This window comes from Magnolia sinica, chromosome 6 (assembly GCF_029962835.1).
Source record: "Magnolia sinica isolate HGM2019 chromosome 6, MsV1, whole genome shotgun sequence".
Taxonomy (NCBI): domain Eukaryota; kingdom Viridiplantae; phylum Streptophyta; class Magnoliopsida; order Magnoliales; family Magnoliaceae; genus Magnolia; species Magnolia sinica.
Window position 1 is genome coordinate 17,547,971 of NC_080578.1, and position 21,944 is coordinate 17,569,914.

The 21,944-nt window shown below is 39.6% G+C and overlaps 1 protein-coding gene and 1 pseudogene across 1 annotated transcript; one reads left to right on the forward strand and one right to left on the reverse strand.

The window, feature by feature from the left end:
* Positions 1-9,033: 9,033 nt before the first annotated feature.
* On the reverse strand, positions 9,034-9,823 carry LOC131249522 (ethylene-responsive transcription factor 1-like; annotated as a pseudogene).
* Positions 9,824-19,542: 9,719 nt separating this feature from the next.
* Positions 19,543-21,851, forward strand: LOC131248429 (CDGSH iron-sulfur domain-containing protein NEET). Its single transcript, XM_058248708.1, has 2 exons — positions 19,543-19,820; positions 21,610-21,851. Exons 1-2 carry the CDS (start codon positions 19,597-19,599, stop codon positions 21,707-21,709), a joined length of 324 nt encoding a protein of 107 aa, XP_058104691.1. The 5' UTR covers positions 19,543-19,596; the 3' UTR covers positions 21,710-21,851.
* Positions 21,852-21,944: the final 93 nt, after the last annotated feature.

A 21,944-nucleotide genomic window follows, 5' to 3' on the forward strand; every position in this document is an offset into this window, starting at 1 on the left:
CCATGCATTTTTCTCCCATATGGTCCTGAACCAAAAAAATTCCACTGAATCTTTGTTTGTATTAGCCCAACTTTTTAATTCATGCAGTTCGTCCTCCGATATTACCCTAAATGGATCAATCTTGGCCTGGAAGGGTATCGAAGAAGTGCAAAATTCTTTCGATTTCTCAGAGTTGGCGGCGTTACTTGGAGTTGTTTGAATGGTAGAGATGGAAGTGAATAAAGAACGCTTGTAGAAAGATGACTTCACCGCCCTCTTAGTTCTCCTCTTATATATTGGAATGGAATGTAGTGATTTCTCACATATATCAACATCCAATGCATCTGAGTGTTGAACCTCCACCTCTCCGCTCCCATGGTCCCTACCTTTCAATTCCTCATCATCCTTCTCAAACTCTTATTTCTCCTTCTCTAACTCCATTTTCTTCCAAAACTGCGTCTTCTCTATAAGAAACGCCTCCATTTGCTTCTTCAACTCCACCTTACCCTCCTCTGACTCTTCCTTCTCTTTCTTCAATACTTCATTTTTTATCCTCAGTTCTTCCTTCTCCCTCATTAGTATTTCCCTCTTCATCTTCAAAACCGCCATCTAATTCAACTCTTCCTTCTCCAACCCCAAGGCTTCTTTCTCTTTTAGCATTAATTCCAACTCCTTGAGTACTACTTCTCTCTCCCTCTCCATCGATTCTTCTCTCTTTTAGCATGCGTTCCCTTTTATCGAATTGTTTTTCCTTTTGCTTCAACTCTTCCCTATCTCTTTACAACTAAAGCTTCTCCGCCTCCAGCTCCTCTCTATCCTCCCTCGACTCCCCAGTCAATTGTAATCCCACTCCCTTCCCCTCTCCCTCATCACCACTTTCTTCCTTTCCCTCTTCTTGTCCCTCTCTCTTCCATATCTTCATCATCTTCATCTTTAATGCCCTACAAAATGAAGCAATGTATGTATCAATTATATAACATGTCAAAGTAAATTTAAAATATCAACATAAATGAAGACTTTTATAACATCTTACATCAAATCTATCACGGACCAAACAAACGGCCTCTGTCTCCGGGTCCTTAATGGTAGGCTCTAATATAAGAACTATCTCTGTCTACAAAAGAACATCCGCTTGTTCATGTACAGAAACATATATATAGTTCAATGAGTGGCCACTTAACATCATAGAAATTGACTTACATCTTCACTCTCCAGTATTTGATGGATCTTCTTATACCTCCAACACTTTCATCCCCGATATTGTATGAATCTTGGAATTTGGGAGGAAATTTATGAAATGATACATTTTCGGAGGGCCAGTACTCTCTCAAGGCCCCATATCTGTTACAATGAAATAACAAGATGATCTTAAATAAATATAGTTTCGTATAAACTATAAATTAAAATAGACAATGAAAGAATCCTTACTCGTAGGGGAAATATGCAGCCGATGACATTGTAGTGAAACCCATGTGATGTCATCAAGGCACCTCGATCCCTTCAGTCATATTCTGGAAGGCCAAACTACCCCAAGGGTAGATATTAAAGTCTTTCAATGAGTCCAAAAGATCGATAAAGTTTGTACAACACATAATATTCATGTCAGTTCCCTTAACAAACCACTCTACACATAATATTAAGGCTACCTTCACAACATCTTCGTGCTTATTGCTATCAACTATCTTATTAAACACCTCCTATATATGTTTCTTTAAGATACAATTTTTCTTGAAGTATTTCTCTCTTATTGACTTCTTCGAACAATGAATATTGGGTATGAAGAGGTCACCAGTCTTCAGCCCTGTTATTAGGATGAAGTCCATCTTGAAAAATTTTACACGGTTCTCCTGTATCTCGAATACAAGATTGTTTATATATCTCTCAATAAGCGAGTGAAAAATGGCTCCTATAAACCTAAATGATAGAATGTGTAATAAAAATGAGAATGGGGTCGGCCTAATATATTTAATATACTATTATTCTTCTCCAAACCACTCTTCACACTATCAAACCACCATGTCAAAGAACATCTGCATGATTGGGTGGGGACCGACTCGCCAAATCCCTTACGCAAGGGTTTGTCATCTGCAAGGATGAATTGGAAATGATATTAACGATAATATTCAATATTTAACGAAGCATAATGTGAAAGTTGACTTGTTGTGGTGAAAAATCATAAGGTATGGTTTAAGTTTGCCGAGTCGACGGTCAGTTTTTAGCGAATTCCAAATGAACGTACAAGACTTATAAGACTTATATGTCAATATCAAGCAGTTATCGGTTATTTTGACGAATTCCATGTCAAAATGGTCGACTCACAGGTGACATTCAACAAGTCTACAGCCAATTTCACTCAGTTATCGGTCAATTTCTGAGTTATATGTTGTATTTTGGCCCGAGAATGTTATGAAATTGACCGTGAGTGAATTTGACTATGGACTGAAAATGACCGTGAAGTTAACGAAATTGTCTGTGAAATGAGTGGAATTGACCGTGAAGTGAAGGGGATTATCCGTGAAATGCATGGAATTGACCGTGAAGTGAAGGGGAATTGCTGAAATTGACCATGAAATGCATGAAATTGACCATGAAGTGAAGGGAAATGAGCGTGAAATGAATGGAAATGAGCGTGAAGTGAAGCAAATTGACCGTTAAATGCATGGAAATGAAGGGGATTGACCGTGAAATGCATTGAATTGACCATGAAGTGAAAGGGAATTGCCGGAATTGATCGTGAAATGAAGGGAAATGACTGTAAAATGAATGGAAATGACCATGAAATGAAGAGAAATTGATCGTGAAATGCATGGACTTGACAGTGAAGTGAAGGGAAATCGCCGGAATTGACCATGAAATGCATGGACTTAACCGTGAAGTGAAGGGGAATCGCTGGAATTGACTGTGAAATGCATGGAATTGACCGTGAAATGAATGGAAATGATCGTGAAATGAATGGAAATGATCGTGAAGTGAAGCGGAATTGACCGTGAAATGCATGGAATTGATCGTGAAGTGAAGGGGAATCACCGGAATTGACAGTGAAGTGAGTTATATGTTTCTTGCAATTGTGAGTCGAATTTCACTAAGTCCTCAGTCAATTTCATTCACTTTGTGGTCATTTGAAGTTAGTTCACGGTCATTTTAACTCAATTCACGATCATTTTAACTCAGTGAACGGTCATTTTAGCCCAGTTCACGGTCATTTTAACTCAGTTCACGGTTATTTTAAGTCAATTCGCAGTCCTCATCAATAACTCGGTGGGTCCTCGGTCTATTAACTCAGTCGGTGTTCGGTCTCTTCCACTTGGTCTTTGTTTAGTTTCACATCTCATTTCGTTCTTTGTTTCAAAAACCCTCAATGTGGGCCATTTGAGCATTGAATTTGCTCATTTATCAGGACATGTCATACCATTTAGTGTTTAAAAAAAAAAAAAAAAAAAATGGATTGTGGACCGTGCGCATATGTAATATAATATACAGGGGGGTCCACAAAAAGAAAGCAGAGATTTGAATATACCTGTCGTTTGAAGCTTCTTATATTGGGGGACCATTTTCGTCCTATCTTGGGTTCACAAAAGTCGAAAATGACGTGTATGGGGTGTGTATTCTCGACCAGATAAAGGTATACTGAAAATGGGGCTTTTACTCTTAGGGTGGACAGTTAGAAAATGGGAAAGAAGAAAGCAGTAAAGGGAGGGTTTTACTGATAGGGTGGATAGTGATAGAGGGGGAGAAGTAATCAGATAATGAGATTCTTCGGCTAAGATGAAGGATCGGCGAGAGGAAAGAAGAAAAAACTGAAAAACGACTATGAGATGCAGCTGGCAGCGTTCGATGCACCTACTGGTAGAAATAAGAGCATTTTCGACCGAGAAAAGCAGTCTATACAGCTGGGGCTTGTTTTTGGAAGCTAAAAATCAAGTGAGCTTAAAAAGGTTTGTGGGCCATATATGGGTCGTACAGTAGGAAATTTCTCTTTTAGAAAAAGCTGATGTTTGTGTTTTTCCTTATTTCATGTTTTTTTTTTATATAACTTTTGATCAGGTTGGATTTCAAATAAACATCATGGTGGGCCTTAGGATAGTTTCAACGGTGATAATCACTCTCCCCACTGTTTTTTGTGATGGGGTTCACTATAACCTTTTATTTACCTCATTCTTTGGCTCATGATCTAAAATGATATCTCAAAATGGATGGATGGTGTGGATACAACATATCGGGCCTACGGAACTTGGTGACGTCACTTCAGTCTCGCCACTCAACCTGTCAACAACTGATCCGCACCCGTGTTCCGTTGGATTGAGCTCGTTAAGCTAGTGTGGCCAACAATACAGGAAAATGCACATTTATATGGAGGGGATTGATCACATGTTATTCGAAAACGTTAAGTTGTGAGGGGCCCACCATGCCATGTCTGTGATATCAAACCTGTCTGTCATATATAACCCCATGTTAGGGTTGAAATCTAAAAATCAATCAATCAACCTTGCACAAAACCTAGCTGGGCCACATCACAGGCAACCATGTGGAGCTATGGAGTCACATCACGAACGCCACACGCCACGTGAATTTAGAGAGTTCAGGGGTGACTTTATATCATTCTTTTGGTGTGGCCCACTTGAATTTTTAATCAATCTGATTTTTGGATTATACGGTGACCATAAGGTGATGTTTAAAGATTTTGCATGCATGTGACAGTGGGCCTGACAAGAGCTCATTCGTGTGGTGACTCACATACATCGTAATATATGTTATCACCCCCTTCATACGAAGGTTTCCGTAACATTTTAAATTTTCGTTATTTTGAATTTAAAAAAAAAATGAAAATTTTCAATATAATTAATTTATGTTGTCACTTACTGACTATTAACACTCGATGTTAGCCCATTCATGGGTGGTATCAGTAAAGAACTGCACAGATTCGATTAATCAACCATAAAAAGTGAATAAATCCGTCAAGACACTTAAACATCGAGTTTAGTCTCGATATTTGTTCATACTGAGCCCAAATCTAGTCGACCTAACGTTGACCAATCAAGACGACCGCAACAAGATTAAAGATCTACCCAAAGCCAACACAACTAGGGGTTAGATCTTAATTAACAAACCAAATTGACCCAAGTATCCATTTAGCTTACGAACCAACAGTTTAGAGTGATTATGACCGAATCGTCATTTTTGCTAATTGCAAATAGGCCACACTATGAATATAGTTAATCAAAACCATAATAATTGCGCATAAGAAATATTGATACCTAATTCATTCCAGAAATGCATCGATTATCCGAACAAGCTCTAAACCGTTCATTAGTTGGCTACTAAATTTGAGGCTATAGAAAGACGTTCATCTTAGTGGGTTTGACATCCATTGCATGTGGCGAACTAAGAAAGTGCCTGGAACTGCTCAAATTGGGTCGGAAGCTAAGTGCTTGAAACGTGCGATTCGCTTAGACATAAATCTGAAACTTAAGTGAAATAGGCCCCGCTCTTGCGCGAAGTTGCGACTTTCTGACCATCGAATTACAACCAAACTCGAGGCACTAGTTAAGGATGTTTTCCCATTCTTATCCGTATAGTCGCGTCGCTGATCGATCACTGACAACCGTTCAGTGCGAATGGGGTCTCCACAGTTAATCGAAGCGTTCGATTGTCACCCGATTTTAACAAACCATAAATCACACAGTGGGGCATATTTTCCTTGGTCTGGATGAGCTAATGGGCCCACGGAAAGACCTTGAAAATTAAAAATAGCCTCCCACATGTCAAGTTTATTGGAAAAGGGGGCACCGGGCTATTTATGCATTCCTAGCACTACAAATAGCCTCTCTCTCTCATACGAATTTCCATTTGCAAAAAGAGAGGAAGAAAGGAGAAGAGGCATATGACGAGGAGTTGATTTGAGAGAATTTCCTGCCACCACTAGCCGCAAACTACCTCACGACAGTGCCGTGCCATAGGAAACCGCCTGATGACAAGAAGGGGTAACTATCAAACCTTTTCTTGTGATTTGGGCCTTAGGGGCTGATTGCATGCACCCTTGCAAGCTAACCTCGTTGGTACAAGACACCGACACGTCGATCTATGAACCCAAATCCTGGGAGCGGCGCTAGAAATTCGACAAACCACTTCTAGGTGCAGACCATTACCCTTAGGCTACCAATTATCAAACCCATATCACATTTAATGATTTGTGTAGTGAAAATGTGATCGCATGCTAACCAGTTTGTACCCTTTAGATTGATTGCCATCCATGAATTGTAAATTATGCATAGTGTAGCTTGAACATCTGATTTAATGCTAGAATAAGTTGAATTTACTAAAATTTATGCCCATGCCCTACATTATCCTCTACCATATGCACTTAGCTTGTTTTAACGCTTGCGATTTGCGATGATTTGAGTAGTGCACCCGCATGTTCGATACAATGCCCAAGTTAAGTGGAAACATCCTGATTTACTATTATGGATTCATTCATGTTCTTGAAATAAATAATGTATGAGGTACATTGTTTAATTGTAGTCGATTGGTTAATCAGGTTGGCCGGAGAATCATAGAACTTACGAGGGCAGCCCAATTGGGTTGGCTGTTTCGGGCCAGTCCGACCGATCTAGGCCGATTGTGGACAACCGACAATAGTCAGACTAGACGGGATGTTCGCACCCAATGTCGGTTGTATTATGGTTCACCTAAGTCAGTAGGACTAGTCCACTAGCTGACCAATCATGTGTGTCTACCATGTATGATCACGCTTGCTTGAATCTGGGGTACCCCACACCCTAGGAAGGCCGACTTACAACCGTTAGTGATATGATCTTCAAGTCTCGATAGCCGAACATGGTGGTATGAGACATTGTGTCCGTACTGTCGGCCTATGCTAGGGTGACGAGTCTTCCCGTAGTGACCAATGAGCGATTAAGGAGGCTGAGAGCCCAGTATATCAAACTGAAATGATACCACGACCGCCTTATAATTACATTTGGGTGACAACCCTTACATCATTTTTGGGAGCCCTCTACCCGTCAATGGGCGGCCTAACCCCGTGCATCCAGGCTGTGTCATCCGTGTTTTGAGTGATCGGTCGGGCTAATTGATTAGGTCATTGTTAGCCTCGCATTGATTAAGGAGTTGTCGTCTAGATGGTAAACCCTAATATGAATCAAGTATCACAGGTAGGGAGCCGCTACGGCCACCTCGAGCCTAGTGATGGGGTTATGACCATTAATTTAGTGGAGGTATTTCAGCTGCCCTAATCTGGGTGAATGAATGAACTTAACTAAATACTCAGATAACATGATCACTTATCGCATCGCATTAGTATAGGTTGTGGCGCTTAGGCGTTGTAATCGTGTTATGAGGGAGTGTTGGCATCTACGAATGAGGCGTTAGAGGCACTATGAGGGACTGTTGGATTGCGAGGATATATCATCTCATAACGTGAATTAATAAGAGTATCTAGAAACTGAATGTTTAAGTTGCTTTATTATTAACTATGCTTGTAGAATTTATAATGTGGTAATTTAATGTTAATGGAACTACTGAGTTGATCACTCACTTCCACTATGGGATGATGTTTTAAAACACCAATCAGACCCTTTCATAGACGCTGGTACCATGGAGTCCAACGCACTGGAGGAGGCATTTGTGGACTCAGAGGAGGAGTCCTCGCATTTCCAGTTTCTCAGTGGGCCGATGTAGGACACTTGTGGGACGTTGATGAGATCTTAGAGTTGACACATTTTGTAAATTTTGGACTGTATATTTTGTTCAGTTGTAATCATGTACTCTAAATGGACATGTTTTACTGTTAATTGATTTAGCTACGTTAAAATTTTACATTTATTCCAAGGTACATCTCATAATCTATTTTAATTCTATGAATTACTCAAATGTCAGGTGAAACGAACTGTAGAATCCCGCTTCTACAAAACATAAGTGGCACCCGGGAATTAGGAGTTGAGTATTTACTCAGCCCCCGAAATCCGAAGTGTTACAGTTTACATGGATCCAGCTGGTGGTTCAGTGTCTGTGGGGCCACTGTGATATATGTTTCGTTGAGGATTATATACCTCTCCTCTTCCTTTTTTTCTCTGAGGGCCTGTTTGGATTCGCGTATCAGGACGTATTGTATGGTACTAGGGGTCTTGATTTGACATTTACAATGTTTGGATTGGAATTAAAATGCCTGAAATATCAGGTGCGCGAATGCATTCTAAATCCAAAACTTTGAATCGGTGGTAGAGCGCTGTCAGACGGCGTTGTTGCCGTCAATACTCTCTCTTCAAGAGAGGATCTCGAGAAAAGAGGTTCCGTACACAACCTTGCATCATGACAACTGTCAACACACCACTTCTTAGTTCTCCCAAGAGGTCTTCACCTGCTTTCAAATAGGGGTGCACACGGGTCGGTTCGGTCCAGTTCTGGGGTGAAACCGGAATCGAACCGTTCCTAACGGTTCTAGGATATTTGGAACCGGAACCGGACCGTTAGCACCCTAGAACCGAACCGGAACCGGACAGTTAAAACCGGTTCGGTTCCGGATCGGTTCCACGGTTCTGCGCTTTTTATAATTCAGCCCAATTGCATGTTTTATTTAATTATCTAGCTCATGTCTATTCATGTTGTGATCCATTTGATGAATGGTTTAGATATTGTATGAGGTGTGCAAGAATACATTTATAAAAACAATCAAATGGTGCATTATAAACCATAAATCATGAGTCAAATATAGAAACAATCAAAGGGTTCTTGGTTCGGTTCCAAGTTCGGTTTCAGGTTCGGTTCCATGGTTCGGTTCTATGGATCGGATCCACGGTTCGGTTCTACATACCCCCAAACCGAGAACCGAACCAATGCAATCGGTTCTTTGATTTTTGGAACCGGAACCGGAACCGGTGCACTCTAGAACCGGACCGATTGGTTGGTTCCGGTTTGGTTCCACGGTTCTACCGGTTCAATGTGCACCCCTACTTTCAAAGCCCTCATCCTCACCATCACAGCCCTAGCATCTCTTGTGGCCCACCAACTGACCATCACAAACCACTTTCAAATATGTGATCAGGCCCACCAGCCATCTTCATGCCGGGCCATTGATAATGGCCAGGGAATTGGCATTGTCACGTTTTCCTCGACTGGCACTGCATTCTCAGAATTGTTCTTCAGTCTTTTCTTCGGATTCGCATCTTCTATGAATTCCAACTCATCAGATTCGGGTGTGGGAGCGAGAATGGATGAGATCTCATGGGTTTTGGCCTCACGTTCCCACCCAAAATCATAGCAATCAAAAGAATTACTCCCTTGATCTGAGTTGAAAACAAAGGCGCCCACCATCAGAAGGCATGACAGAATTGAATTCCACTGGATTTCCATTTGTGGGGAAGGAACCCAAACACCCAGATGGCTTAACAGACGACTCCTCGCTCATAAACCCAAGATTATTGTAGAACTCATGATCCAAGTTGTTGATGAAATTGAAGGATTGATTGGGCGTGGCTTTCTCAGACTTCAGAGCTTTCTGAGAACTCGGTTTCACAGGGCGTTTCGGAGTGACTGTGGATGGTTCTTCAGGGAAATTCACCTTGGCTCTCTTGCCTCGGATCCTCCGAGCCTCGGCATCATAAGCTCTTGCAGCTTCTTCGACAGTATTGAAGGTCCCAAGCCAGACCTGAACTCCTTTTCTCAGGTCTCTGATCTCGGCAGCCCATTTTCCCCATGGACGCTGTCGGATTCCTCTGAACAGGTTCTTTCTCTGATCCGGCGAGAAGGGAACATATAAAGAGAAGGTCGATGTGGGGAAGGAGAAGAAGAACATAATGCTAGCAGGGGATGGCATGGATTCCACTATCATTACTGGAAGCCTTAACTTCATTGACTGAAAAATCACCTCCACGACAGTACGATACGCAGGCCTAATACGTTACGTTGCATCCAAACATTAATAGTTTAAGAAATTGTATACTTGCCCGGATAGTACGTCCTATCCAAACATTAAATAATAGTATCCTGATTAGGATGTATTTTGAAAATCTTCTAAAGTATATATGAACAGTACCCGAATATAATACAATACACCCTGATAAGCGAATCCAAACAAGCCCTGAAGGTACTTGTAGTGGGTAATCGGAGATATGAATTTGTATTATTTTTGGACTCATACACAATAACCAGTGCGCAAAACGAATGAATGGCATGGATATAAAAACATGCATCACAATGGGCCCCACAGTCACGTAACCACTGACCTTGGTGGTTTCAAATCCACCGAAGCTGCATCCTTACATATTTATGGTGTGTGTACCTACATACACACACGTGGCATGCCAATGACGATGTGGATTGGGTGCTACCAGCTGGTCCGTCTATAGCTTGTAACGGCTAGGGCTTTAAGGGGCTACCGTGATATATGAGTTTTATCCACGCTGCCTATCCATTTTGTCATATTATTTTGGGATATAAGCCCAAAAGCAAGGTAGATCCCAGGCTCAGGTGGGCCACAAAATGGGTTTAAACACTTACCTTGAAAAATTATTGAGAGAAATAAAAGTTATGGTTCAAGCTTATATTTGTGTTTTCTTCCGTCCAAATCTAATCCGAACGTATGAACAAGTTGGATGAAAATTAATCATCAAGGTAGGTCTTAAGAATGCTTCAATGATAAGTGTCATTATTACTGCTGCCTCCTATGGTGTGATCTACCAATACCTTTAATCTACCTATATTGCTTATATCCTAAAATGATATGGAAAAATGGAGAAACAGTTGGATAAAACCCATGCATGGGTGGCCCTCAAAGCCCTGGTCATACCTACCAAGATAGGGGCGGGGCAATATCCAACGAATGTGTAGGGGTGTCAATGGGCTGGATTGGTTCGTTGGGCGTCTGAGCCAGGCCTGCCTCACGCAGAGCTAGGCTAGAGCATCGGGCCCACCTTCATACATGCGTTGTATATCTATGTGGTCCATCTATTTTATCAAATAAATTTATGGCATGAGCTCAAAAATTAAACAAATACAAATCTCAGGTGGATCACGCCACAAGAAATAGTGATGAATGATTATTAAAAAAATTCAGTGGGCTACAAAAGTTTTGGATAAAGTGTTACCCGTGGTTCCCCTTCTTATAAGTCAGTGTGACCTTATTGTTGTGATTTAATTTACAGTTTCAAGCACGTGATAAATGCAGTTGCGCTAGAATTGAATGTGCGGTTCAATTTTAACGAAACAACTATAATCCCAAGCACCAAGATAGGCACATACATACTATGTGACCAATATTGAATAAGATTGGTAGGTTATTTAGCCACTTGAACAATATATTAAAATATCAAGCAATAGCTAGAAGATGAGGTTCGTCCTCTGATAATGTGTTACACCTTTGCCTTACATATGAATGAACTTTTCAATACAGATAAAGGAATAAGAAATGAATTCTTACATTAGGTCGCGAATAATAGCTGCAAAACACCTTGCTGATGGAGAACTCTGATTGATGTTTGGACTGGATCTAGCGTATGAGCGTAGATCCGAATTACAACTAAAATTAATAACTATTTGATTAACGTTGCGGATTACACTAATGAAGATAAATAATATGCAAAGGTAAAAGATTACACTACGAAATGTAATTGACTGGTAGAAAAGTAAAGGGATTGCACTAAGGAATGTAAATAACAAAAAATTGAAATGATACTTAAAAGATAAATTGAGTTTAATTGAGTTAGTATGAGACAATTTGATTTGATAAAATCTTTTGCTATTTACAATCTTAATCTGATTATCTAGATACTTCCCATGTTCTGATGGTTACTACAACCATTTAGCCAACTTAACCCTCCTTGCTTCTAGACTTGTCATCTATCCTGTAACTGTTTCTGCACAATCACTCTTTACTCGACTGCGTAGTGAATAACGCGGCGTTGCTCAATGTGCTCCGGGTATATTACTAAGAATCCTTTTTGTATATCCCTAAATATCTCCAGATATGTAAATCCACCAAGATCACATACAATATGCTCTGATTGACTTTTGTAGGAATTGACAACAATGTGGATGAGCATCACCCCATTTAAAAAATGAGCCCAAAATATGAGGCAAATCTAAGGCTTAAGTATATCAAACCACAACAGTAATGGTAATGCCCACTGTTGTTATCTTCGTAGGACCCACTATGATGTTTATTTGCCATCTTACCTATTGATAAGGCCATATGGATATGAACAAAGGGAAATCACAAATATCAGCTTAATGAAAACTTCTGTGGCTCCTAAGATGTTTTTAATAGTAAGCATTCAGTCCCCACTCTATGGTCCACTTGAGGCTTCTATCCATCTCATTTTTGGGCTCATACCTTAAAATGACCCGGCAGCCTAGATAATACTCATATATCATGGTGGGCCCTGTAAAGGTTTCATTGGAGTGTAGATAAAACCCATACATCGTTCGAGCGTAGGAAGGTTTCAATCCCTACTGTATGGTCCAGGGAGCAGGACGCGATGCTTCCATTCTTGCTGTGCTCCAGGAGGGGCCCACCTTGTAGATGAACTGTCCTAAAAGCCAGAAACCAGGCTGGCACAATCATGCCTCCTCAACGTGGACAGTCCAGCAATATTTACCAGGTATTGATATAGACGCTCAAACCGAGTGACAATCACGCTAGGGGCCGCAATCGGAGAGGGACGCGGAATTCCTAAGAAAGCCTTTCTTACTAAGTTGCTGCCCAAGGATTCCGGGTGGCGCCTACTGCGATGTTTGTGAGAAATCAAACCCGTTCATCCTTTTTCGACCTCATTTTAAGACATACTACCAAAAATGAAGAGGATCCAAAACTCAAGTAAGCCATATGAGATGAAACAGTGGGAAAAGGAATTCTTACTGTTGAAACCTTCCTAAGCTCCACCTTGTTGTTTATATGCCATCTAAACCGTTTATAAGGTCATTTTCACTCAGATAAAGTGAAAACACCAAAAAATTTAGACGGTTAGAAAACTTTTATGGCCATATAAATGTTTCAATGGTGGTCACTAAATGTCCACTGTTTTCTCGTGTGGCCCACTTGAGTTTTGGATCCTCCTCATTTTTTGTCTCACGTCATAAAATTAGCTTCAAATATGGATAGAGGGGTTGGATTTCTTACAAACATCTAAGTGGGCCCCACACAGAATCCTTGTGCAGGAACCTCCTGCTAAAGGCTTTCGCAGGAAATCCGCGTCCATCGGAGAGCTGGCATGGGCTATAAAAATTAAAATTTTGAACGGGGCTAGCCCAAGAGACCAGACCGACCAGTTCAAAATCTAGGCCTGGGCTGGCCTATTGCCAGGCATACTGCCCAGCAGGCCAGGCTTGGACCACTGAACTTGGTCTGAGGATTGGGCTCGGGATTGAAATTTAGCTTGATATCTAGGCTGTGCGAAGGCTAACCATCGATGGCTCGGTCCAATCATTAAATGGCCCACCGTTGTAAAAAAGAAATGGATGGTTTAAAGATGAGTGGTTCATGTGTTAGTTTGAAGGCAGTCTTGGATGGTTTAATGATCTGAACCTTTCATATGACGGGACTCGTTGTTAATGGAAAGGATAGTATCAAATATTCCTCTACCAGACCATTTGAAACCTTTGATCATTTCACTCTCTTTGTTGATGCCGGCGGAGTGGATTAGGTGTGCCTCTATCTTGACCAATATGGTGGGGCCCATCTTGATGTCTTTGTAGTATATCCATGTCGTCCATCCATTTAGCAAGGTTTAGAGTATCTCAAAAAGATGAAAGAAACCGTTAAGTGCTTTGATATGCATGGATATACATTTTAACATTTCAAGCTCTTGGAGCAAGTGGTTATTGGACATACTATCATAAAGGACGGTAATAAACAAAACATGTAAACAGACAACATTAATTGTGTGAAAGCAAAGAAACTCTTTTTTTATGCATGCCATTCATCCCTTCCCCCTTCATTTAGAGTATGTGCGCCTCACAGTGAAATATGTGTTTTATCAAAGTCCATCTTCCATTTTGAAATATTATTTTAGGGCATGAGCCCAAAAAGGAGAGATTGAAGGCTTGAGTGGACCACAGTGAAGGGAAAATATAAATATCAGCTTGATCCAAAACTTCTGTGACTCCCTGGAGGTTTTGGGCAGTAGGCATTCAATCCTCACTATTTCAGGTGGTGGGGTTCACTTGAACATTTGAGTGGCCTCATTTTTTGGATCATCAGCGAACATTGTTTTTCAAAATGGATGGATGGATAGTGTGGATAAAATACATATATTACAGTGAGCCCCACAGAGCCCCTATCAGGACCGTTCGTTTCTAGATAATTACTGATGGAGGTATTACCAATCCTCCCATATTTTAGGCATAAACTCCAAAACTAAGCATATATATAAAACTCAAGTGGACCACACCACAAGAAACAAGGCAGTTTGAAGAATTACCATTAAAAATTTCCTGGGCACCAGGAAAGTTTTGGAACAGGCTAATAGTTATGTTTTCCCTTCATTCATGTGTGAATGACCTTATCAACGGGAGTGAATAGGTGAGACGTGGGATCCACCAAGGTAGGTAGGGCCCCTAACTGTGGGGGTCACATGATTTATGTGCCTTAAATCCACACGGTCCAACCATTTTGAAAGCTCATTTTAGGGCATGACACCAAAAATGAAAATCTTAGGTGGACCAGACCACAGGAAACATCGTGATTGAATCCCCACCATTAAAAACCTTATAGATTCCACTGGAGTGTTTTTTTACCATCCAACTTGTCAATAAGGCCATAAACACCTGGATGAAGGTTCCACACAAATATCATCTTGATCCAAAGCTTTTGTGGCTCCCAAGAAGTTTTTAATTGTCAATTACCATTGTTTCCTTTAGTATGGTCTATCTAAGATTCAGAACCACTTCATTTTTTTAATCATATCCTAAAATTAGCTTTCAATATACTGCTTTCAATGTACTCACATACATCACAATAGGCCCCATGGTTAGGGATCCCACCCACCTCGGTGGATCCAGGGTCTTACCTAGTATGCTCCCCTTACAAAAAATAAACATTTGGGTGGCTCTAGAACCTACTTCATTTTTGGGATAATGCTCTAAAATGATATGGAAAAATGGCTGGACGGCATGGATGTAGAATACATACATCAATATATGCCCTGCGAAGTTTTTAATGGTAAGGCCTTCAATCATCATTGGTAATTGGATCTACTTAATTTTAGGAGTATTACCCTAAAATGATATGAAAAAATTGATGGATGAAGTGAATACAAAATACATACATCAAGGTGGCCCTCATGGTAAGGGTCCTACCATCTCAGGTGGGTTTAGGTCTCTCCTAATCCGCTTACCTAAAATTTGAGGTTTTGGTCCATATGGTCCTGTACTATGATGTGGTTGTGTCAGGAGCTCACATAGACCAAACTTTAGTTTTTGTAGTTTTGAAATCATTTTTTCAATTTTTGAAGGACAAAAGTGCTCCTTCGCCACAACTGTCACTCGTACCGCTGACTCTTATCTTAAAAAAGAGAAATGTCCTTTTAAAAATGTATATATCCCTCACAAAAAACTAAATTTCAGTTCACCCCTTGGCTAATCTGATCCGTCCATTTTAATCAGACAATCATGAACCCATAAAATTGATTTTTAGTTTTTTGTTTGAAGATGTCTTCGACCCACAAGTACAGTAATGTTGTGTTAATTCTGAACTGCTTCCTTCTGCGTGATCCATATGTGATGAGTTTTGCTTTTAAACTTAGATTGACGAAATGAAATTAAAATACCTTACACATGGACATGTTAGATTTTCTTTACGATTACCCAATAAGCCCCACATAAGATGTTAATGGGTTCAAAATATGGGGCCATTGCCGCACAAGGCCATTTGGCCATTTCCTTATTCCTTCCTTATTTTTTATTTCATGGGATGGGAGGAGGGTGTGAAAGGGATGATTGTGTTTTTTAGTTCCCTTCTTCATTCCTTCTTCCTTTATTGCTTTCCTTTATAGTTGTTTCTTTGGTTTTCTTTTTATTGGGGATGAATAGTGAGATTTTGTAAAAGGGAGTGAGGTGTGAAAGAATATTGCAATGGATGAATTTTTATAATAGAATGATGTTGTAATAGATAAATGTGATGAATGTTATAATGAATGTGTTGGAATGGATGACTATTGTAATTGATGAATTTTTATAATAGAAGAATGCTGAGATGAAAGTATGTTATAATGGATGAATGTCGTATGTTCGATCATTGATATTTATACTATGAATTGCTGATATTTAGTGTATATTGTCGATATTTATTGTGGATCACTGACATTCAGTGTGAATTGTTGACATTTACTGTGGATCACATATATTTTCACTGTGGATTAAAAAGACTCATTATGGGGTATGAATTCATCTGGGTGATCTTATACTCGTTGGAAAGATAATTCGATTAACTTTCAAATGACTTTAGAACCATCTTACTTGAACACCATTTGATTGACCGAAAGTGGACTCAAAGTTTATTATTCACTATAGGCCATCGATTCAACCAAAACGACCATAACTCCCTTGTTACATGTCTGATTTGAGTGTTCTTATACTTGTTAGAAAGATAATTTGATGAACTTTAAAATATATTTCAAATCATCTAATTTTTAAACCATTTAATTTTTCAAAAGTGGTCCACAATGAATATCAATGATATATAATGAATGATGAACTTTGGGTGTACCTCTGGGCAATCAAATGATGTACAAATGATATAATTCCATAGTCATTTGAAATTTCATAAAATTATCTTTTCAACGTGCACACAGTCACCCAAATTGGACTGTAACAAGGGAGTTATGGTCATTTTTGTTGGATTAATGGCCCATAGTGAATTATGAACTTTAGGCTTACTTTTTGGAAGATCAAATGATCTCCACTTGAGATGATTCTAAAGTAATTTGAAATTTTATCAAATTATTTTTCCAATGAGTACAGGATCATCAAAATTCGACATAAAACGAGAAAGTTATGGCCATTTTGATGGGATTGATGCTCTATAGTGAATATCTGCGATCCACAGTGAGAATATCGATGATCTACGGTGAATAATGGTGATCCATAATAAATATTGACAATCCATACTGAATATCAGCGATTCACAGTAAATGTCAACTGTCTACATTGAATTTTAACAATCCATAGTGAATATGGCCTATCCATTGTAAATATCGCTGATATACTATATAACATTCATTCTTTTATTACAAAAAATTATCTACTACAACAGTAACCTATTTCAGCGTTAATCACATCCATTAATTATAACATTCTTCCATTATGAAATCCATCCAATACAACATCGTTTCATTATAAAAATTCATCCATTACAACATTCTTTAACACTCTATTTTACAAACTTCCACCATTCATACCTAATAAAAAAATCCAAAAAATAATTATAAAAGAAACCAGGGAAGGGAGAAGGAAGGAATAAGGAAGAAGGAAGAATGAAGGGAACAAAAAAAAATAATATAATACTCCCTTTCATACTCTCCTCCCCACCTGTGAAAAAAAAACTAAGAAGGAAGTGACCAAATGACCCTCGTGCAGAAGGGCCTTATGTTTTGAACTCATCTACATCTTATGTGGGGTCCGTTGCATTATCGGTAGGCAAATTCAACCTGTCCACATGTAATGAGTTTTACTTTTATGTCATCAGTCAAAGTTTAAGGGCAAAACTCATCACAGATAAACCATACCAAAGAAAATAGTTTAGAATTAATGCACAACGTTAGTGTAGAGGTGTGCTATAAACATATTAAAAAAAAAACTGAAAAATTCCTTTTGTGAGTTCACGACTGTTCAATTAAAATGAACGGATTAGATTGACCTAGGGTGGGTTGAATTTCAATTTTTAATAGGAGCCACGCCCTTTCTCAAAAAAAAAAAAGAAAAAAAGAAAAAAAAAAAATCTACTTTCAAGACGAGAGGCCACAATACAAAGAACAACTTTGTTAAAGGGATACTTTCATCCTTCAAAAAATGAAAAAAATAATTTCAAGGCTACAAAACCTCAAAAAACAGAAGTCGTTTGGCACCATGAATATGTGAGGATTTGATAGGATTTGAAATCCTTGCTATTTTTAGCACCATAAAATAACAAGGGGTTTCAATCCATGGGATTTCCAATCCCCTCGAAGAGGACGTTCAAAATCCAAGGTGGAAGCTTGAATTATATCTAAAATCATTTCAGGGTTGAGCGTGTGTAACATGTCACTAGGCTATTAATCCATTAAACATATGACCTATTGATGTTATCCCAAAACAATTAGATCATCGACTACATACTATTAATCACTTTTATAGGATAATCGATGCCATCTAAGTATCATCCATTAAATCAATGTTAAAATTTATTGGTTAATCACTCGAATGTGATCCTTTGCTTGTGGCCCATTCGAGACTTGGAATTTCATCATTTTCAGGCAAAGTATATATTTCAACGGACTTATTATAACCATTGTGTCAAATATTAGATCCGTACACTAATTAGAGTTATTAAAGTTAATTTTCTAATTGAATTCAAATTTACGTAAATATGCTATGCTGCGGATAGATACTTTTGAATTACAGGTATTCCGAGCATAATGAGGATTCCGATTGGGTTCCAAATCCAGGCCCTCAAACATGCCGTCTGTCTGGTTGGTATGGGGCCATTTGGACGAAAAACCCAAATCCCACATAATCCGCGTCCCAATTGGCTGATTCAATTGCGTCCTACTCTGTGGGGTCCACCGTGATATAAATGTTTTATCCACTCCGTTCATCGTTTTTATAAGATCGTTTTAATGTATGAATCAAAAAATGAGACAGGCACATGGATTATGTGGACCACACCAAAGGAAGCTGCTGTGATAATGACACCCACCGTTGGACACCGTGATGTTTTTTTTAACCATCCAACCTATTCATAAGGTCATGTAGACGTGGATGAAGTGAAGAAACAAATACCAGATTGATCCGAAACTTCTCCAGCTGCCAAGAAGTTTTTAATGGTGGACGTTCAATCCCCACTTTGTGGTGCTACTAATCCTTATACGTACCTCATTTTTTGTCTCACATATTAAAATGATCTGATAAAAACGATGAACGGAGTGGATAAAACACTTACATCACGGTGGGCCCCACATTTCCCTAGGACGCAATCCGCGTCCGCTAGGCTAGCAAAAAATCAACCACCCACGTGCCCAACATATGCATTACGTGGATGTCAATCTGCACCGTCCAAATCATAATCCTCTTTCTTTGTGGAGCATCGCCAAAATCAATTTGATTGTACGATCCTGACCATTCGAATGGTGTCCAGAAATGGATCCAGTGGTTTGGTAAAATCAAACGGCAAGATCGATGGTTTAGATTACCCATTCAACACAATCTCCATCCTCAATCCAGAACTTTCTGAATCTCTGGATTCACATACACGCCATGTGCACGCTCCATCCACCAAACACCATACACGCACGACGTGTCCTCACACGAACCATCCGTTTTCGAGGAGCGTGTTATCCACGAGTTCGCCACCCGCTCGATTGGGAAAAGGGCTCTACGATACCTCACCCACAGAGAGAGGGAGAGAGAGAGAGAATGGCATCAGCTGTAAATATGGTGGGAGCACGGTTCTCTTACAGTCCGTTGGACGGACTGACGAAGCCAGGGAGAACGAGAAGCGGGAAAGGCCTGACCTATCTTCGACCGACACGTGTCATAAGAGCAGAAGCTATCAATCCAGCCATCCGGAAGGAGGAAACGAAAGTCGTCGACTCTGTAGTCGTCACCGAGCTCTCTAAGCCTCTCACCGCCTATTGCAGGTGAAACGCAGAGAAAATATATTTTTATTTTATTTTTTGAGAAAACTTTGATACTCTGGTAGAGTGTGATGGATGATACGCACGCACCTAGAAATTACTTATAAATTGCACACATGGCATACAAGTAATTCAAGTTTGGATGTATCATGAACAAAACATTATACTAATCTTGTTATCTGACTATTGGAGTGGTGGTCATTTATTGGACGGTTAAAAATGGAGAATCTACACGCTTCCTATTTCAACAACAAAGGAATGTTGTTCAAGCAATCTGATTTTGGGATACTGGCTTGGTGACAGTAGATTAGACAACTTACTCGGTTTGATAATGTATGTCACATGTACAATTTCTGAGTGCCTGAGTATCAAGTATCAACACAACCGGAGTAACAAATAACTCCCTTTTTTTAATGGCTGTTCTATTTTGTTTAATTGGGTGTGTTTGGTTGCACCAAATATCATGATATTTGGTGCGTTTGGATACAATATTGAATTGAATTGCAATTACTAGTATACTAACCAAATTCTCTCATTCTCGGTTAAGTCCTTTTAATTTAGTCCAGTTCTGTTTCGTTTGTGTGTGGCCCACAAGAATAGATGGAGGGATGAATGATCAGAACAGGCCTACTATTCTCGATGGCTCATTATCCGTAGCTCACATTGAATAGGTGTTTCTGACCATCGGTATTTGCCGATGAATGTGGTCTGTTGAAAATGTAGTTTTTAACAGTTCACAGTCAACTTGGCAAATTGATGGTCAGGATCATCCAATCAGCTTGATTATTGATTTTCTGCCTATATACAATACCACCCAAAAGATGGCCGGTTCCGATCAAGTTTCTTAAAAAACTTGAAACTCAGATTCAAGTAAGAGTAACATAGTTTTTTTTTCAAGTCCTGAAAGCCAAGACTCAGTAATATTTTAAAGAGAAATGCTCAGCACTGTAAGTAATCGTGCTCCTAGTTGCATTAGGATTCTTAACTAGTCTATTCCATCAATCTAGACTATTCATTAGGTTGAACACACATTTCATCCGCTACCTTCCAAATGTCACATCGATCTGACAAATGTTAACTAGTTGATCAATGTACTTTAATATGGACGATCAAGATTGTTTACACAAAAATAGGACACCGATCTGACAAATGTTAACCATTTGATCAATGTCCTTCACTATGGACGATCGAGATTGTTTACACAAAAATAGGACACCGATCTGACAAATGTTAACCATTTGATCAATGTCCATTAATATGGACGATCAAGATTGTTTACACAAAAGTAGGACACCAATCTGACAAATGTTAACCATTTGATCAATGTCCTTTAATATGGATGATCAAGATTGTTTACACAAAAATAGGTCCAATCAACAAGCTAACCCATCTGATTGTTAAGGACCATCATGGATTGCTTGTAATCCTAAGGAAGCACTTCTATTAGTCAATCGCATTCACAACCATCCCATCCATGGCTTGGAAAAGGATGTGCTCTTGAAAGCAGCCCAGCATGCTATGATTAACCGGGTTTTAATTTTGGTGCCCGTCCTGAAGTCCTAATATTTGAGCCCAAAGCCTGGTGGACCACCCTGACCCATTGACAGCCCTAGGGACCCATGGTGGTAAGTTATAAGTCATGACTTAGCCAAAATGAACCCATTTCTATCACAACCTGCTTATCAAACTAGCTGTTTGCAATTCAATTCATGGGGGCATCCAAAGTCAAATCCGACCTTATAGAATCCTATGAGGTTTCCTTCTTGACATCGAGTTCTTGTGTGGATTTCAGGTGTTGGAGGTCTGGGACATTCCCTCTCTGCGACGGAAGCCATGTGAAGCACAACAAAGATACAGGAGATAACGTCGGCCCTTTGCTAGTGAAGAAGTAACTCATAGGCTTATATTTCCCTATCTCTTCTTTGAATGCATTGCTCTGTTTTGTTTCCTGGCGGCTTCGTAATGTGATCAGACCTTTTTTTGTGTCATGTCATTGTCTAAATAACATACGTTGGTGATGATCTTTCCTTCTCATTAGCATTGTTATCATCTATGTTGCACGCTCTTCTCATTACGTACCATTGACTCATACCACTTGCTCTAAAAGCTTGAATTGATAGAGCATGA

Coding starts and splice junctions, on each gene's coding strand:
- LOC131248429 (XM_058248708.1), top strand. CDS start 19,597: ATGGCATCAGCTGTAAATATGGTGGGAGCACGGTTCTCTTACAGTCCG. Junction 19,821..21,609: donor CCTCTCACCGCCTATTGCAG/GTGAAACGCAGA, acceptor TGTGGATTTCAG/GTGTTGGAGGTCTGGGACAT.